The sequence below is a fragment of the Carcharhinus amblyrhynchos genome, chromosome 7 (genome assembly GCF_965287045.1).
Source record: "Carcharhinus amblyrhynchos chromosome 7, sCarAmb.v2.hapA, whole genome shotgun sequence".
NCBI lineage: Eukaryota > Metazoa > Chordata > Chondrichthyes > Carcharhiniformes > Carcharhinidae > Carcharhinus > Carcharhinus amblyrhynchos.
Window position 1 is genome coordinate 103521451 of NC_137330.1, and position 15335 is coordinate 103536785.

General features: G+C 43.1%; 1 protein-coding gene across 3 annotated transcripts in view; it reads left to right on the forward strand.

Annotated features, from left to right (window-relative positions):
* Positions 1-15335, forward strand: part of armc2 (armadillo repeat containing 2) — a 146177-nt gene that overhangs the window by 14407 nt on the left and 116435 nt on the right. For 2 of the 3 annotated variants that reach the window (XM_080192867.1, XM_080192868.1), the window contains exon 5: positions 7665-7860. In XM_080192867.1, coding sequence (XP_080048993.1) covers positions 7665-7860 — 196 coding nt within the window. Of the gene's footprint in view, positions 1-6903; positions 6977-7664; positions 7861-15335 lie in introns of those variants that run through there. The other variant, XM_080192869.1, reaches the window with a different exon arrangement.

The following is a 15335-nucleotide window of genomic DNA, read 5'->3' on the forward strand; positions in this document are numbered from 1 at the left end:
AGAAGGAGAACAATGGAGTCATGGGCAAGAAACCAACTCCAGGAAGTGGAGTTGAGACCAGGGAGAGATGAGCCATGATCTGATTGAATGGTGGAGGAGGCTTGAAGGGCTGAATTGCCTACTTCAGCTCCAAATTCCTATGTTCCTATGCAGGACCTTATCACAAGCCTTACTGAAGTCCATGTAGACTACATCAAATGCACGATCCTCATCTACACACCTAGTCATCTCCTTGAAAAATATAACCAAATTTGTTAGATGTGATCTCCCCTGACAAAGTCCTGCTGACTATTCCTGATTAGTCCTTGCCTCTAAGTAGACATTAATTCTGTCCTTCTGAATCTCTTCCAATAATTGAATTATGGTCAAACTTGTCATGTTTAATAAATGTTTTTTTTCCTCATTGTTAAAAGCTAATTGGCTGTTCTTTGAATGTTTATCCACATTTTCAAAAAAAAAGTTAGTCTTTTAAGCCAGGGTTCTATTCTGGGAATTCCCATCCAGTAGGCACATCAACTGGGATCTTAACGCTGTGTTGATGTGGCCAGGATTTTATACATCCCCCAGTGGGTTCTGAGGCAAGGGGAAGTGTAAAATTGCATGAATGGAATCCCGGATGCAGACACAACTTTATGGTGGGGTGGCCTTGGATGGGAAGCCCACCTACGCTTCTGCTAAGGTAAGGACCTTTTCCCATCCAGCCTCAATCTTTAGGCTTCCAGGCATTGGTTGTGTTGGTGCCAAGCAGAAAAATGTCTTCAGCCTCAATCTGGGGTGGAAAGGGAGAGGGGCACCTTTATCTGAAGGCCCCCTCAGATTTGAAGTGCTCTCCCCTCAAGGAGGGGATCTCCAGCCCACTTTCTATACCTCCCTCTGCCCAACCTTCCTACCCTCTCAGTCACTGGACCCCTGGTTGTTACCTGAAGTGTGGTCCCTGGACTTGGGCACAGGCACAGTGCCTCCTCCATCGCTGTGCCTGGATGGGTTAGAACATAGAACATTACAGTGCAGTACAGGCCCTTCGGCCCTCGATATTGCGCCGACCAGTGGAACCAATGTAATGACTCCCTAACCTAAACTATTCCAATGTTATCCATATGCCTATCCACTGACCATTTGAATGCCCTTAAAGTTGGTGAGTCCACAACTGCTGCAGGCAGGGCATTCCACAACCTTACTACTCTCTGAGTAAAGAACCTACCTCTGACATCCGTCCTATAATTACCACCCCTTAATTTATAGCTATGTCCCCCTGTGTTAGCCATCACCATCCGAGCTAAAAGGCTCTCGCTGTCCACCCTATCCAATCCTTTGATCATCTTGTGTGCCTCAATCAGGTCACCTCGTAACTTTCTTCTCTCTAATGAAAATAACTTCAAGGCCCTCAGCCTTTCCTCATAAGACCTTCTCACCATACCAGGCAACATCCTGGTAAACCTCCTCTGCACCCTTTCCAATGCCTCCCCATTTTTCTTATAACGCGGCGACCAGAACTGTACGCAATACTCCAAGTGCGGCCGCACCAGAGTTTTGTACAGTTGTAACATGACCTCACGGCTCCAAAATTCAATCCCTCTACCAATAAAAGCTACCACACCGTACGCCTTCTTAACAACCTTATCAACCTGGGTGCCAACTTTCAGGGAGCTATGCACATGTACCCCGAGATCTCTCTGCTCATCAACACTACTAAGAGCCCTTCCATTAGCCCTATATTCTGTACTCCTGTTACTCTTACCAAAGTGAATCACCTCATACTTTTCCATATTAAACACCAGCTGCCACCTCTCGGCCCAGCTCTGCAGCTTATCTGTGTCCCTCTGCAAACTGTAACATCCATCCTCACTGTCTACAACTCCTCCAACTTTGGTGTTGTCAGCAAATTTACTAATCCATCCTTCTACACCCTCATCTAGGTCATTTATAAAAATGACAAACGGCAGTGGCTCCAAAGCAGATCCTTGAGGTATACCACTTGTAACTGAACTCCAGGTTGAATATTTCCCATCAGCCACCACCCTCTGTCTTCTATCAGCTAGCCAATTCCTGATCCAAACTGCTAAATCATCCTCAATCCCATGCATCTGCATTTTCTGCAATAGCCTACCATGGGGAACCTTATCAAACGCTTTGCTAAAATCCATATACACCACATCAACTGCCTTACCCTTATCCACCTCTTTGGTCACCTTTTCAAAAAATTCGATAAGGTTTGTGAGGAACGACCTACCCTTCACTAAACCGTGTTGACTATCCCTAATCAATTTATTTCCCTCTAGATGATTATAAATCCTATCCCTTATAATTCTTTCCACAACTTTGCCCACAACAGAAGTAAGGCTCACTGGTCTATAATTCCCAGGATGGTCGCTACTCCCCTTCTTGAACAAGGGGACAACATTTGCAATCCTCCAGTCTTCCAGCAGTATACCTGAAGCCAATGACGACATGAAGATCAAAGCCAAAGGCTCTACAATCTCCTCCCTAGCCACCCAGAGAATCCTAGGGTAAATCCCATCTGGCCCAGGGGACTTATCTATTTTCACACTCTTAAGAATTGCCAACACCTCCTCCTTATGTACCTCAATCCCGTCTAGCCTACTACCTGGTATCGCAGTATTCTCCTCGACTGCACTGACTTTTTCCTGCGTGAATACTGACGAAAAATACTCATTCAGTGCCTCTCCTATCTCTTCAGGCTCCACACACAACTTCCCACTGCTGTCTCTGACTGGCCCTAATCTTGCCCTAACCAATCTTTTATTCTTGACATACTTGTAGAAAGCTTTAGGATTTTCCTTGATCCTATCTGCCAAAGTCTTCTCATGTCCTCTTCTAGCTCTTCTTAACTCTCTCTTTAGCTCCTTCCTGGCTAATTTATAACTCTCCAGTGCCCTAACTGAGCCTTCACGTCTCATCTTTACATAAGCCTCCTTCTTCCTCTTCACCAGAGATTCAACTTCCCTAGTTCACCACGGTTCCCTCACTCGACCACTTCCTGCCTGCCTGACAGGTACATATTTATCAAGGACTTGCAGTAGCTGCTCCTTGAATAAGCTCCACATTTCAGATGTTCCCAGCCCCTGCAATTTCCTACTCCACCCTATGTATCCTAAATCTCGCCTAATAGCCTCATAATTACCTTTCCCCCAGCTATAACTTCTGCCCTTCGGTATATGCCTACCCTTTCCATCACTAAGGTAAACGTAACCGAATTGTGGTCAGTATCACCAAAGTGCTCACCTACCTTCAAGTCTAACACCTGGTCTAGTTCATTACCCAGTACCAAATCCAATGTAGCCTCACCTCTTGTTGGCCTATCTACATACTGTGTCATGAAACCTTCCTGCACACATTGGACAAAAACTGACCCCTCTAACGTGCTTGAACTATAGCTTTTCCAATCGATATTTGTAAAGTTAAAGTCCCCCATAACAACTACCCTGTTACTTTCGCACCTATCCAGGATCATCTTTGCAGTCCTTTCCTCTACATCTCTGGAACTTTTTGGAGGCCTATAAAAAAACTCCCAACAGTGTGATCTCTCCTTTCCTGTTTCTAATCTCAGCCCATACTACCTCAATAGCCAGGTCCACATCAAGCGTCCTTTCTGCCACCGTAATACTGTCCTTGACTAACAATGCCACGCCTCCCCCTCTTCTACCACCTTCTCTGCTCTGACTGAAACATCTGAACCCCGGAACCTGCAACAACCATTCCTGTCCCTGCTCTATCCATGTCTCTGTAATGGCCACAACATCAAAGTCCCAGGCACCAATCCAGGCTGCAAGTTCGTCCACCTTTTAGCGTATGCCCCTCGCATTAAAGTATACACACTTCAAACCACCCTCCCGCCTGCCAATACACTGCTGTGACCTAGAAACCTTATCCATGACCTCCCTATTCTCATCCTCCTGTACATTGGAGCTACAGTTCAGGTTCCCATCCCCCCTCTGAATCAGTTTAAACCCCCCTGAATAGCATTGGCAAATTTTCCCCCCAAGATATTAGTTCCCCTCTGGTTCAGGCGCAGACCATCCCTCTTGTAGAGGCCCCACCTACCCCAGAATGAGCCCCAATTGTCCAAGTATCTGAACCCTTCCCTCCTGCACCATCCCTTTAGCCACGAGTTCAAATGTTCTCTCTCTTTCTATTCTTCTCCATGCTATCCTGCAGCGCAGGTAACAAACCAGAGATAACCACTCTGCTTGTTTTAGCCCTAAGCTTCCACCCTAACTCTCTGAATTTCTGTTTTATATCCCCATCCCTTTTCCTACCTATGTCATGGGTTGGAAGCTGTCAGTCAATCTGATTGGTTACCAGTTTGCTGGCCATCCTGAAAGTTCAGTTCCCAGAAAGGATCCACTTGCTAGGCTTCATGGTTGGCACATGTTGATGGTTACAGGGGAGTTAAGGACATTTTATTTATCGCGGAAGAAATAGTTTTTTTTGTTCACTCTATTGAGTGTTCATGCATTTAATGAGGAAAACCACTGACTCCAGACACTACTGCACAAAGTCAACTGGTACATGCCACCTTTAAACAAATGTGAACCAGGTGCAACAAGATTCTTTTGAACTGATGATTTTATCTTGATGATAGGGCTATATTAAAAAATGTTTTGTGCTAATGAATATTCATGGCATACAAACATATTGCAAGTATAAGGCTGCCACAGTCTGCTGTAAGATTCAACATGCTGCACACATGCCAGTGACTTTATCTCTGCATCTCAACGCATCATTAGGAAATCAAAATTTTGCATTCCACCTAATTCAGTTACCTTGCTTGCAGGCTCCATGAAATATCTCTAACTTCTCAGGTCAATGCACTGAGGGTTCTGGGGAAATTCTGTCCGAATTAAACCTGTTTGTCTTGACATATGGAGCTTGACTTGTTGAGCAATTCCAGCATTTTGTTTCAGATTTGAGCATCTGCATGATTTTATTTTAGTAAGGGTAGAAAAAGCTTGTTTATAAGATAACAGTTAAAACATGGAATACTTTGCCAACAGAGGGGTTGAGGCAAAGGCAGTTTCATCCTTTAAGGAAATAGTCCATCAGTAATTCAAGCAGTGAAAAGTGGTGGAAAGATGCTTGCCATTGTTTTAGAGTGGTTTAACAAAGGATGCACAGAGAGTGAGCTAAAGGGCACACTCTTGTACAGTAAACCTCTATGGTTTTAATTAAGGCAATGGCGCTTTAAAAATTTATGCATTCCTTAATTCTTCGTGGAATGTTTTTCAAATAACATTAAGAAATCGGGAAGGAGTGATCATAATGGACTCCTTTACTTTTGAAAAGAAAGTATATTGTAAGGTAAAGTCCCAGATGACCATAGGCTGTTCTCTGCTTTGAGGGGAAAGAGTGACTGGGTGGTTATTTTAACTGGAGGATTACCACACCTTGGGCAAAGGGCAAGGTTGAGAAGATGGCCTTCTTGTGCCAATTACTCAATTATCTCTCAACACAATAGAGTGATAGGTACTTTGTAGTCTCACATTATTACCTTCCTTAACTGCTAATCAGAAAAAGCTAGGAGAAGATATGTAGAATTTTCTCTTAAAGGACACCATGAAATTTATCACCAGTGACAATTAATAGAAGTTGCTTCTGGCTACACATGGTTCCTAATCATGACTTCCATGGAGTAGAGCTTCATATCTGTGGAATGAAGGTTCTGTAGAAAATGTATTCTCCCAGGCTGTCGAACACTAAAGTGAAACAATTGAGAAATGCCAGAAACCATATAGCCAAATGACACAATCCAAAAACCTACTTTATCTTTACGCAAACTTTTTAATACACAATGTTCTTGTTTCTTTCTACAACTACTATTTCAGAATTCAGAATCGGAATCTTGTAACTATTTTAAAAAATCTACCAACAAATTTCCTGTGATAATACTCTGACAATTAAAAAAAAACATTGAATTTGAGCAGCTGACACCCATGGGATGCTGACAACTTTAGTTCCAACATTCTCTGGTGATATACCTCTCAAGGGACAAAAATCAACTTAAGAATTCGCGTGGATGGCCTCAAATTTACTATCATTAAGAAATATGTGGGGGATGAGCTTTGTGGAAATGTCTTGTGATGGGAGAGGTTAGGTCTTGTCCTTGTTCTCCAAATGATCCTGAAGTAATGGAGGATTTAGTCATAGAGAGGTCATGGCAATGCTGTCAGATGATTAAGTCAAATTGGGTTGAGCCTAGTTTGTGGCCCATGAACATGGCTCTATATAAATGACTATTATGCTCGGGTTAACAGGATGAGAAGGAGTGAGTCAATCCAGGAATGGAACGGACAAAAGTGTTGGTCAGGGAAACGAGGTACATTTCCAGTAAACCTACATTTTCTTGGAAGGCTATTAAATTTGATACGTAATTGTACAGAATTGCAGTCAGTCCTACCCTTTGAATGTGTGTTTTCGTGGTATTCGTGCGTTATAACAGGAATTTTAATCCCCATTCCAATGATGGATATAGGAGAGGGTTTTTTAGATTGCTAAAAATGTGAAGCCCAAACCCAACTTGCCCTGAATGTACCTACTTTCAGTTTTAGCATGGCGTTTTGGAGGTCTCTAAGGAACGCACTGTAAAGAAGTGGGTCAACAATTACATTATTTAAATGAGAGTCAGGGCGTCATGTATTGGCAGTCATTTGAATGTAAAATTGCAAACCAGATTTCCAAAGGAGGAGATACCAGCAGCTGGAGGCAAAAAGTGCCAGATCTAGCAGGAAAATATGTTTCCAGCTTGTGGGCTAGGAGGAACAGAAGTAATTCTGGTAGTCCCTCAAGCCGAGGGTGACCAACAGTCCCTTATTTTAAGGAATGTTCCCTTGTATTGGCTGTTTCTCCCATGTCCTCTGACGGATACCTTTTTCCCGTAATTTCTAGGATAGCCTTTGGGAAACTGAGTCTGGGAGACTTGTGAGTGATTGTTGAGCAATTTGAGCAGGACTGCAAATGAGTGAGTTGACCAGCAGATAAAATGAATACGTTACCAGCAGGTAACTCAACAAAATGTGTTATAAGTTTTAGTTGATCTTAACAGCCCAAATCCACCCTTGATTATAGTTTCATGACCCACTCCTCTCACTCAGGATGAAATAACTCCCCCCATTCCTCCCCATTCTCACATTCACAATTTCCACCCCCCCCCCCCCACCCCATCCTCCGCTCCTATGGTCACCAACACCCACCCCCTCATGATCATGAGGACCCTTCCCACCCCATGTTCAAAGTGTCCCTTATTCTATTTCATAAAAGTTGGTCACCATGGCACGGTCTTCTGCTGTGTTCTCACCTGCTATCCCTTTGCGCTAGCCCCCTCCCATCTCTTCTTCCCCTCTGCCCTACCCTGCAACCACTGGCTGACTGTGAAGCAGGAAATGGAATTGAAAAGGTTCTAGTGACTTTCTGCCATTAAGTAGAGAGGAATCTTCTCTTTCCATGTAACTTGAGCTCCCCGGCCACTGACATGCACTCCACCCTTTCTCCACATCCAGGTGAATATTGGGGCCTGAGACCCAAATTTTCATGGAAGTTGGTGGTGATTTCCCTATTTGAGCTACCTGCCTCTGTAGTGAGAATCCAGTCCTAGGTGTTGGATTGTTGGTTGAAGCCAAATAATGCAGTGTTTCATGTTTTCCTTGCAGATATAAAGAGGTTAAATTCAGATTCCTCGCTCAACATTAAAGGTGTCTCACATGACACTGATGAATCTGCCTTATCACAGTTTAACACAAATATCTTAGCAAATGAGAGCACTGAATGTGGGAGAGAAGAGATGATCTTGCCTACCAGGATGAGGGAACATGTGGGCTTACTATCAACACAGACCAGCCTTGGCAGGTACGTGCATGAGCTAAATATTTTGATTGGAGCTATTATCATTTATAAAGCACATAGCCAGACAGAGCATTTGGAAGTGAACTGATAATGTTCAGTCCAAAGTACAATTATATAATAAGCTCTTGATGAATTAATGCTGCTAATTTTTCAGTTGTGTTGATTTAAAAGAAAAATCCTGATCTTAGGCTCCTTGTTCCTGTTAACTATTGGCATGATTCTTTTTGTTATGGAGCCATTGACGATGCAGCTGCGTTGTGGGCTGATAGAAAACAAAAGCTGAATTTTACTCTGGAAATGGGGTTGGAGGCTGAGATGGGAAGGTAGTGGGAGAATATATCAGGGCTGCACCTTGTCATCTTTGTGTTATTGGTCAGTTTTATCAAAGCCACAGTAAGAAGTCTCACAACACCAAGTGAGTGCCTGAGGAAGGAGCAGTGCTCCAAAAGCTCATGGCTCCAAATAAACCTGTTGGACTTTAACCTGGTGTTATGAGATTTCTTACTGTGCCCACTCCAGTCCAGTGCAGGCAACTCCACATCATGGTTCCCAAAGCCAGTAAGTAGAGACCAGTGGCAGGCATCCATCTGAGGCAAATAAGATAGTTATTAACAATGGTTTTGTGTAGAGTTTGAAATATTGTTGAAGGCACACGAGTCTCTCAGAGCTTCAGTGGCTTTCCAGCAGCGCTGAGGTAAGAGCACAGTATGATGTCATTGCTGCCTGTAACGAACAAACAATAAGAAGTGTGGCATTCCCAAGCAGTAAAACTCATTGCTGCCATTGGAATGGAGGGGATTACTCTGTGGGAGTTGAGAGTTGCAATCAAATGTTGGCGGAAAAGATAATGGCTGAACAATGGGCTACCATTCAAAGAGAGAGTATTATAGGCAATATCAAGGTACATTCCTTTGAAGGGGAAATCTAGAACATGAGAGAGATAGAGGTGAGGATGAAAAGGAGGAAATATGTGCATGACAGATGTCAGGTAGAAAATACAATGGAGAATCAGGGTAGGTATAGATGGACAAGAGGGACAGTGAAAAAAACCGATCAGAAAAGCCAAGAAGGGAGCATCAAAAGAGACTGGAAGCTCATGTGAAAAGGAATCCCAAGAATGTAAATAATAAAAGGGTGGTAAAAGAAAGAGTAGGGCAATTAGAGATAAAAAAAAACTTGCACATGGAGGCAGGAGAAGTAGCAGAGGTAATAAACGAGTACTTTGCACTTGTCTTTCCAGAGGAACAGGATGCTACCTAGGCCGAGGTCAAAGAGGAGGTAACTGGTACACTCAAATTTACAGTTGAGAAGATGGTGTTCAAAAGGCTATTGTTACTTCAAATTGATAAGGCACCAGCACCGGATGAGATGCATCCAAGGGTACTGAGGGAAATGAGAGTGGGAATTTCAGAGACACTAGTGATAATCTTCCAGTCTCCCATAGACTCGGGGGTAGTGCCAGAGGACTAGAGGTTTGCAAATCTTACTCTCTTGTTCAGAAAGGAGTGCAAGGATAATGCTGGCAACTACAGACCAGTCAGTTTGACTTCAGTGGTAGGGAAATTTTTGGAAACTATATTTTGGGATAAAATTAAAAATCACTTAAACAAGTCCAGAATAGTTATGGAAAGCCAGGCAAATTCATTGAGGGAAAATCATGTTTAATTGACTAGCTGGAATTTTTGAGGTAATAACAGAGAAGACTAATGAAGGCAATGCTGTTGATGTGTGTATATGGATTTTCAAAAGGCATTTAATGCTGTGCCATATAACAAACTTTTGAGCAGAATTCTAGCTCATGAAAAAAGGCAAAGTAAGCACTTGAATAGGAAACTGGCTGAGTGACAGGAAGCCGAGAATAATGATAAATAGCTGTCTTTCAGACTGGAGGAAAGTTTGTAGTGGAATTCCCCAAGGGTCAGTTTTGGAATCCTTGTTCTTCCTGATATGTATTAATGCCTAGATGGTGTTCAAGGCATGATTTCAAAATTTGCAAATGATACCAAGATTGGAAATATTGTCAACTGTGATGAAGATAATCTTGAATTTCAAAAGGACTTAAATATGTTGGTGGTTTGACAGGTGAAGTTCAAGGCAAGTAAGTGTGAGGTGATTCATTTTAGCAGGAAGAATGTGGAGAGACAATGTAAAACAAAGAGAGAAATTCTTAAGGAGGCGCAGGAGCACTAGGATCTTGGTTATTTGGACACAAGTCATTAAAGAAGGCAGGCATATTGAGGGAACAGTTAACAAAGTGGATGCTAGCCTAGGTTTTAGTGCACTCAGATCCTGTGTGGATCAGCTGGCAGAGGTATTCTCAGACACCTTCAACCTCTCTTTACAACAATCTGAGGCCCCTGCCTGCTTCAAGAAAACAATCTTCATCCCGGTACCCAAGAGAAACCAAGCAATGTGCCTTAATGATATCGGCCAGTGGCTCTGACATCCATCATTATGAAGTGCTTTGAAGATTAGTCATGGCACAAATCAATTCCAGCCTCCTGGACTACCTGGATTCACTACACCTTGCCTACTGCCACAACAAGTCCACAGCAGACGCTATTTCCCTGGCCCTGCACTCAACCCTGGAATACCTAGATAACAAGGATACCCATGTCAGACTCCTATTTATTGACTACAGCTCAGCCTTCAACACTATTATTCCCACGAAACTCATCTCCAAACTCCATGGCCTGGGCCTTGGCACCTCCCTCTGTGACTGGAGCATGAATTTTCTAACTCACAGACTACAATCAGTAAGAACAGGCAACAACACCACCTCCACGATCATCCTCAACACCACTGTCCCACAAGGCTGTGTTCTCAGCCCCCTACTATATTCCTTGTACGTCAGTGACTGTGTGGCCAAATTCCGCTCTAATTCGACATTCAGGTTTGCTGATGACACCACCATAATGGGTCAGATCTCAAACAATGACGAGACGGAGAATCTGATGAACTGGTGCAGCAACAATAATCTCTCCCTCAGTGTCAACAAAACAAAGGAGATTATCATTGACTTCAGGAAGCTTAAAGTAGAACGTGCCCCTGTCTACATCAATGGGGGCAAAGTAGAAAGGATCGAGAACTTCATGTTTTTACGTCACCAGTGACCTGTCCTGGTCTCCCATGCTGATACTATAGTTAAGAAAGCCCACCAACACCTCTATTTTCTCAGAGGACTAAGAAAATTTGGCATGTCAGCTACGACTCTCATCAACTTTTACAGATGCACCATTGAAAGCATTCTTTCTGGTTGTATCACAGCTTGGCATGATTCCTGCTCTGCCCAAGACCGCAAGGAACTACAAAAGGTCATGAATGTAGCACAATCCATCACGCAAACCAGCCTCCTATACATTGACTTTGTCTACACTTCCCACTGCCTCAGCAAAGTAGCCAGCATACTTAAGGACCCCGCACACCCCAGAAATTCTCTTTCACCTTCTTCCGTCAGAAAAAAGATACAAAAGTCTGAGGTCACGTACCCACTGACTCGAGAACAGCTTCTTCCCTCTGCTGTCAGATTTTTGAATGGGCTTACCTTGCACTACATTGATCTTTCTCTACACCCTAGCTATGACTACACTACATTCTGCACTCCTTTGTTTCCTTCTCTATGAACAGTATGTTTTGTCTGTATAGCATGCAAGAAATAATATTTTTCACTATGTTAATACATGTGACAATAATAAATCAAATCAAATTAATAGGGGCATTGAATACAAGACTAAGGAGGTTATGTTGAACTTGTGTGAGATACTAACTTGTTAGGCCTCATCTGGAGTATTATGTCCAGTTCTGAGATCCATAATTGAGGAAGGATGTGAAGGCATTGGAGAGAGTTCAGCGGAGATGCACAAGAATGATGCCAGGAAGAAAATAACTATAGCTATGAGGATGAATTGGAACTGTTTTCCTTGCAGAAAAGAAGGCTGAGAGGAGACTTGATAGAGGTACTCAAGATCTTGAGGGGTGTGAACATGGTAAATAGTGAGAAACTATCCTTTCAAGAGAGCATCAAGAACTAGAGGGTACAGATTGAAAATAATGGGCAAAAAGTGTAGAAGTGATATGAGGGAAAAATGTTTTCATCCAGAGAGTGATTGGAGTCTGGAATAAACTCCCTGAAAGAGTGGTGGAAGCAGGTTGGTTCAAGGTGTTGAAAAGGGAATTGGATTGCTATCTGAAAATAAATAATGTGCTAGGTTACAGGGTTAGGGCAGGGGAGTGGGATGAGATAGAATGCTCTTTCAGTGGGCCAGTACAGATTCGACGGGCCAAACAGTTGTCACCTGCGTTGCAAAGATTCTGTGATTCTAAATTCAGGCGGCACTCAGTTTGCAAGCTGCACACAGATATTTACATTTATATTATGTGGAACTCAAAAAAGGCAGTCCTGTTGGAGCTATTGAAGCCAGATTAAACTAGTTTACAGCTGCTCCCCAGCAGAGCTTGTTTATCTTTATCCAAGGCTGCAAGAAACTTATTTCACATACTTACTCTGTAAATTTTAGTTAAACGTTAAAGTCCTTTGACAGCTTTTTCCAAACCCGTAACCGTCACCACCTAGTAGGATAAGGGCAACAAATGTAAAGGCACACCACCACTATCAAGTTCCCCTCCAAGCCACACACCATCCTGCCTTGGAACTATACTGCCGTTCCTTCACTGTTGCTGGGTCAAAATCGTGGAACTCCCTTCCTAAAGGTACCTTGGATGTTCCTACACATATAGACTGCAGTGGGTCACAAAGGCGGCTTACCTTCACCTTCTTGAGGACTATTAGTGATGGGTAATAAATACTGACTTAGCCAATGATGCCCACATCTCCCATGAATGAACTAAATAAGTGGAAGCCTCTGTTATTGTTTCTGGAAGCAGCGTCTGGGTCATGGCCAGAGGCATCTTGAAAAGAGCTCCCATCATCTTTAACTGTCTGTTCCTCAACTCTTTTGTGGCTCATCTGCACTCCCTTGCTCATCAGGAGTTCTCCATCATCTCACAACAGATCAATGCATCACTGACCTCTCATGCTGACCCATGCTCAATATCCCTGAAGTTGTGCATATCTCCTGAATGCACTTGTTGGTCTACCACTTGTGGCTGTCCATGAAGATTGCCATTCTAAGGGGTCGTCATACTCTCAAAAGACAGACATGGAATGGAAGAACTCCATTGTATGCTTATGGAAACAAACCTTTGACTGACAGACCCATTTCCTGACGTGTTCTATAAGCACCTGCTTTGTCAATGGCCACCAAATCTCAGCACCTGTGCGCCGCTGATCATCAGTACTACAGCTATCATTTCCTCTTTCACCTACCTCCTCTGCATGTGCCATGCTTATCAGCTGGTGTCATCCATTCTAACCGCATTTCATGTGGAATTGATGTGAGAGCATTTGCATTTTTGAAAGGTTCATTGGGATAATATAATGATTGATCTTCAGATGATGTTTCTTCCTCAGAGGTTTTTGCTGGTTCCAGTGACATCTCTGTGTTGCTTCAATCACTAGTTCTGTGGGAAAGACAACAATGTTGTTAATGATGTCCAATACAACTCCTTCCTCCTATCTGTATGTGCTGTTGAGCTTCATATGGTCATCATTGATCACTCAAATCACACACAAGTGACAAGTCAAGAGGATTTGTGCCTGCTGCCATTGCATTTCTCATTCTCAGAGCCCCATACTTACCTTGGCCCCTGTGACAGCTGGCTTGCTTCACTCAGCCTTGCTTTGATCTCCGTTATCATCATGAGGAAGGACATGTCTCCCCCCATCATGCTGTCTTGCATTATGCACTTCCTTCTCCAGTAAGCAAAACCAAGATACACTTACTGCCCTTGTGGGCTGTGTGATATTCAGTTGTCATCTTTGCAGCACTGGGAGGCCTGCTGCGACAATCATTCAAGCTTGGCACTGCAGCAAATGCAAATGATTGGTCATGATGCTGTGGTGTGACACACTACTTGCTGCTTTAGTGCACACATTGGTCCTTAATATAAAAGCAGAAAACTGCGGATGCTGGAATCTGAAACAAAAACTCAAAATGCTGGAAAATTTCATCAGGTCTGCCAGCATCTGTGGAGAGAGAATAGAGCCAATGTTTTGAGTCTGGATGACCCCTCGTCAGATTTCTTTTTGTATACCTGGTGAAAAATGGAAAGCAATGAAGATGAACAGGGTAAAAGAGGCAAATGTAAATTGTGTCGGAGAGAAGAACAGTACTTCTTCAGGGTAGGCATTCCTGGAAGAGAAGTGGTAGTGAATGAAACACTAAGATAAAAACAAAATACTGTCAATGCTGGAATCTGAAACAAAAACAGAAAATGCTGGAAAATCTCAGCAGGTCCAACAGCATTCGTGGGGAGAGAATAGAACAAATGTTTCAAGTCAGGATGACTCTTTATCAGAGCTAAAGACCAAAGAACATTGGTCTTTGTTGAGTTCCTGGGCACAAGTCATCCATTGTGCTGTACACACCATCAGTACTGTATTAGCTATGCAGGACTGCCTACTTTCCAGAGTTCATGCCACTCACCTTGTCAGCCATCACCAGTTGCTGAAGTGCTTCCAACATTGCACTGAGATCCGTGCCTCAAACCTGTAGCTGCGCACTTCTCCAGCCAGGTTTTCACCTCTCATCCTCTGAATAGTACCTCCTTTCCAGCACCACGGGAACACCTTAAAGGAGGCATCCTTAAAGTGCAGAAGCACTCTTACTCACACTGCAACCATCATCCCACTTGTCTCCTTTCACTTCATCTTTTTGCAGTCTTCTCCTCATGGTCATGTTCACATAATGTAACTTTATGGATCTATGGAAAATGAAACCTTATTTTTGAAAACAAAATGGAGTTAATTGGCCAGGTGACATTTTCCTTTCCTGTCAACATACCTACAACTACACAAGGCCCTGGAAAGAGCCAGCATGTCTGGACATGACATTAAAATACAAACAAACTTTCACGACATCTTGTTACGAAGTCATTCAAATGCAGCAAACTTCTACCAATAATGAATGGCTGTCCTTGTCCTAATATTTATAAAAACTGGTTCACAACGGACAGTATAGACTTTCCAGCTTTGGGGTGGAATTTTAAAGAAAGGGTGTGGGGGGGAAAAAATTATTCTATCGCAATGATGTGTGAATGGAAGAAATTCAGACCCTATTGTGTGTCAATGGACAGAACAGTGGAGATCATTTTTGTGAGTTTTTATTTGTTCATGGCATGTGGGCGTTGCTGGCTGGGCCAGCATTTATTGTCATGAATTGAGTGACTAGATAGGCCATTTCTCAAGGCAGTTGAGTCAATTGTATTGTTGTGGATCTGGAATCCCATGTAGGCCAGATCAGATAAGGATAGCAGATTTAAATTGAAGACTGTATGGGCAAATTTGAGGGCATCTAATGATGTACTGTACTAGTTCAGGAAGGCTCATCATCACTTTCCTAGGGCAAGAGAGGAAGAGC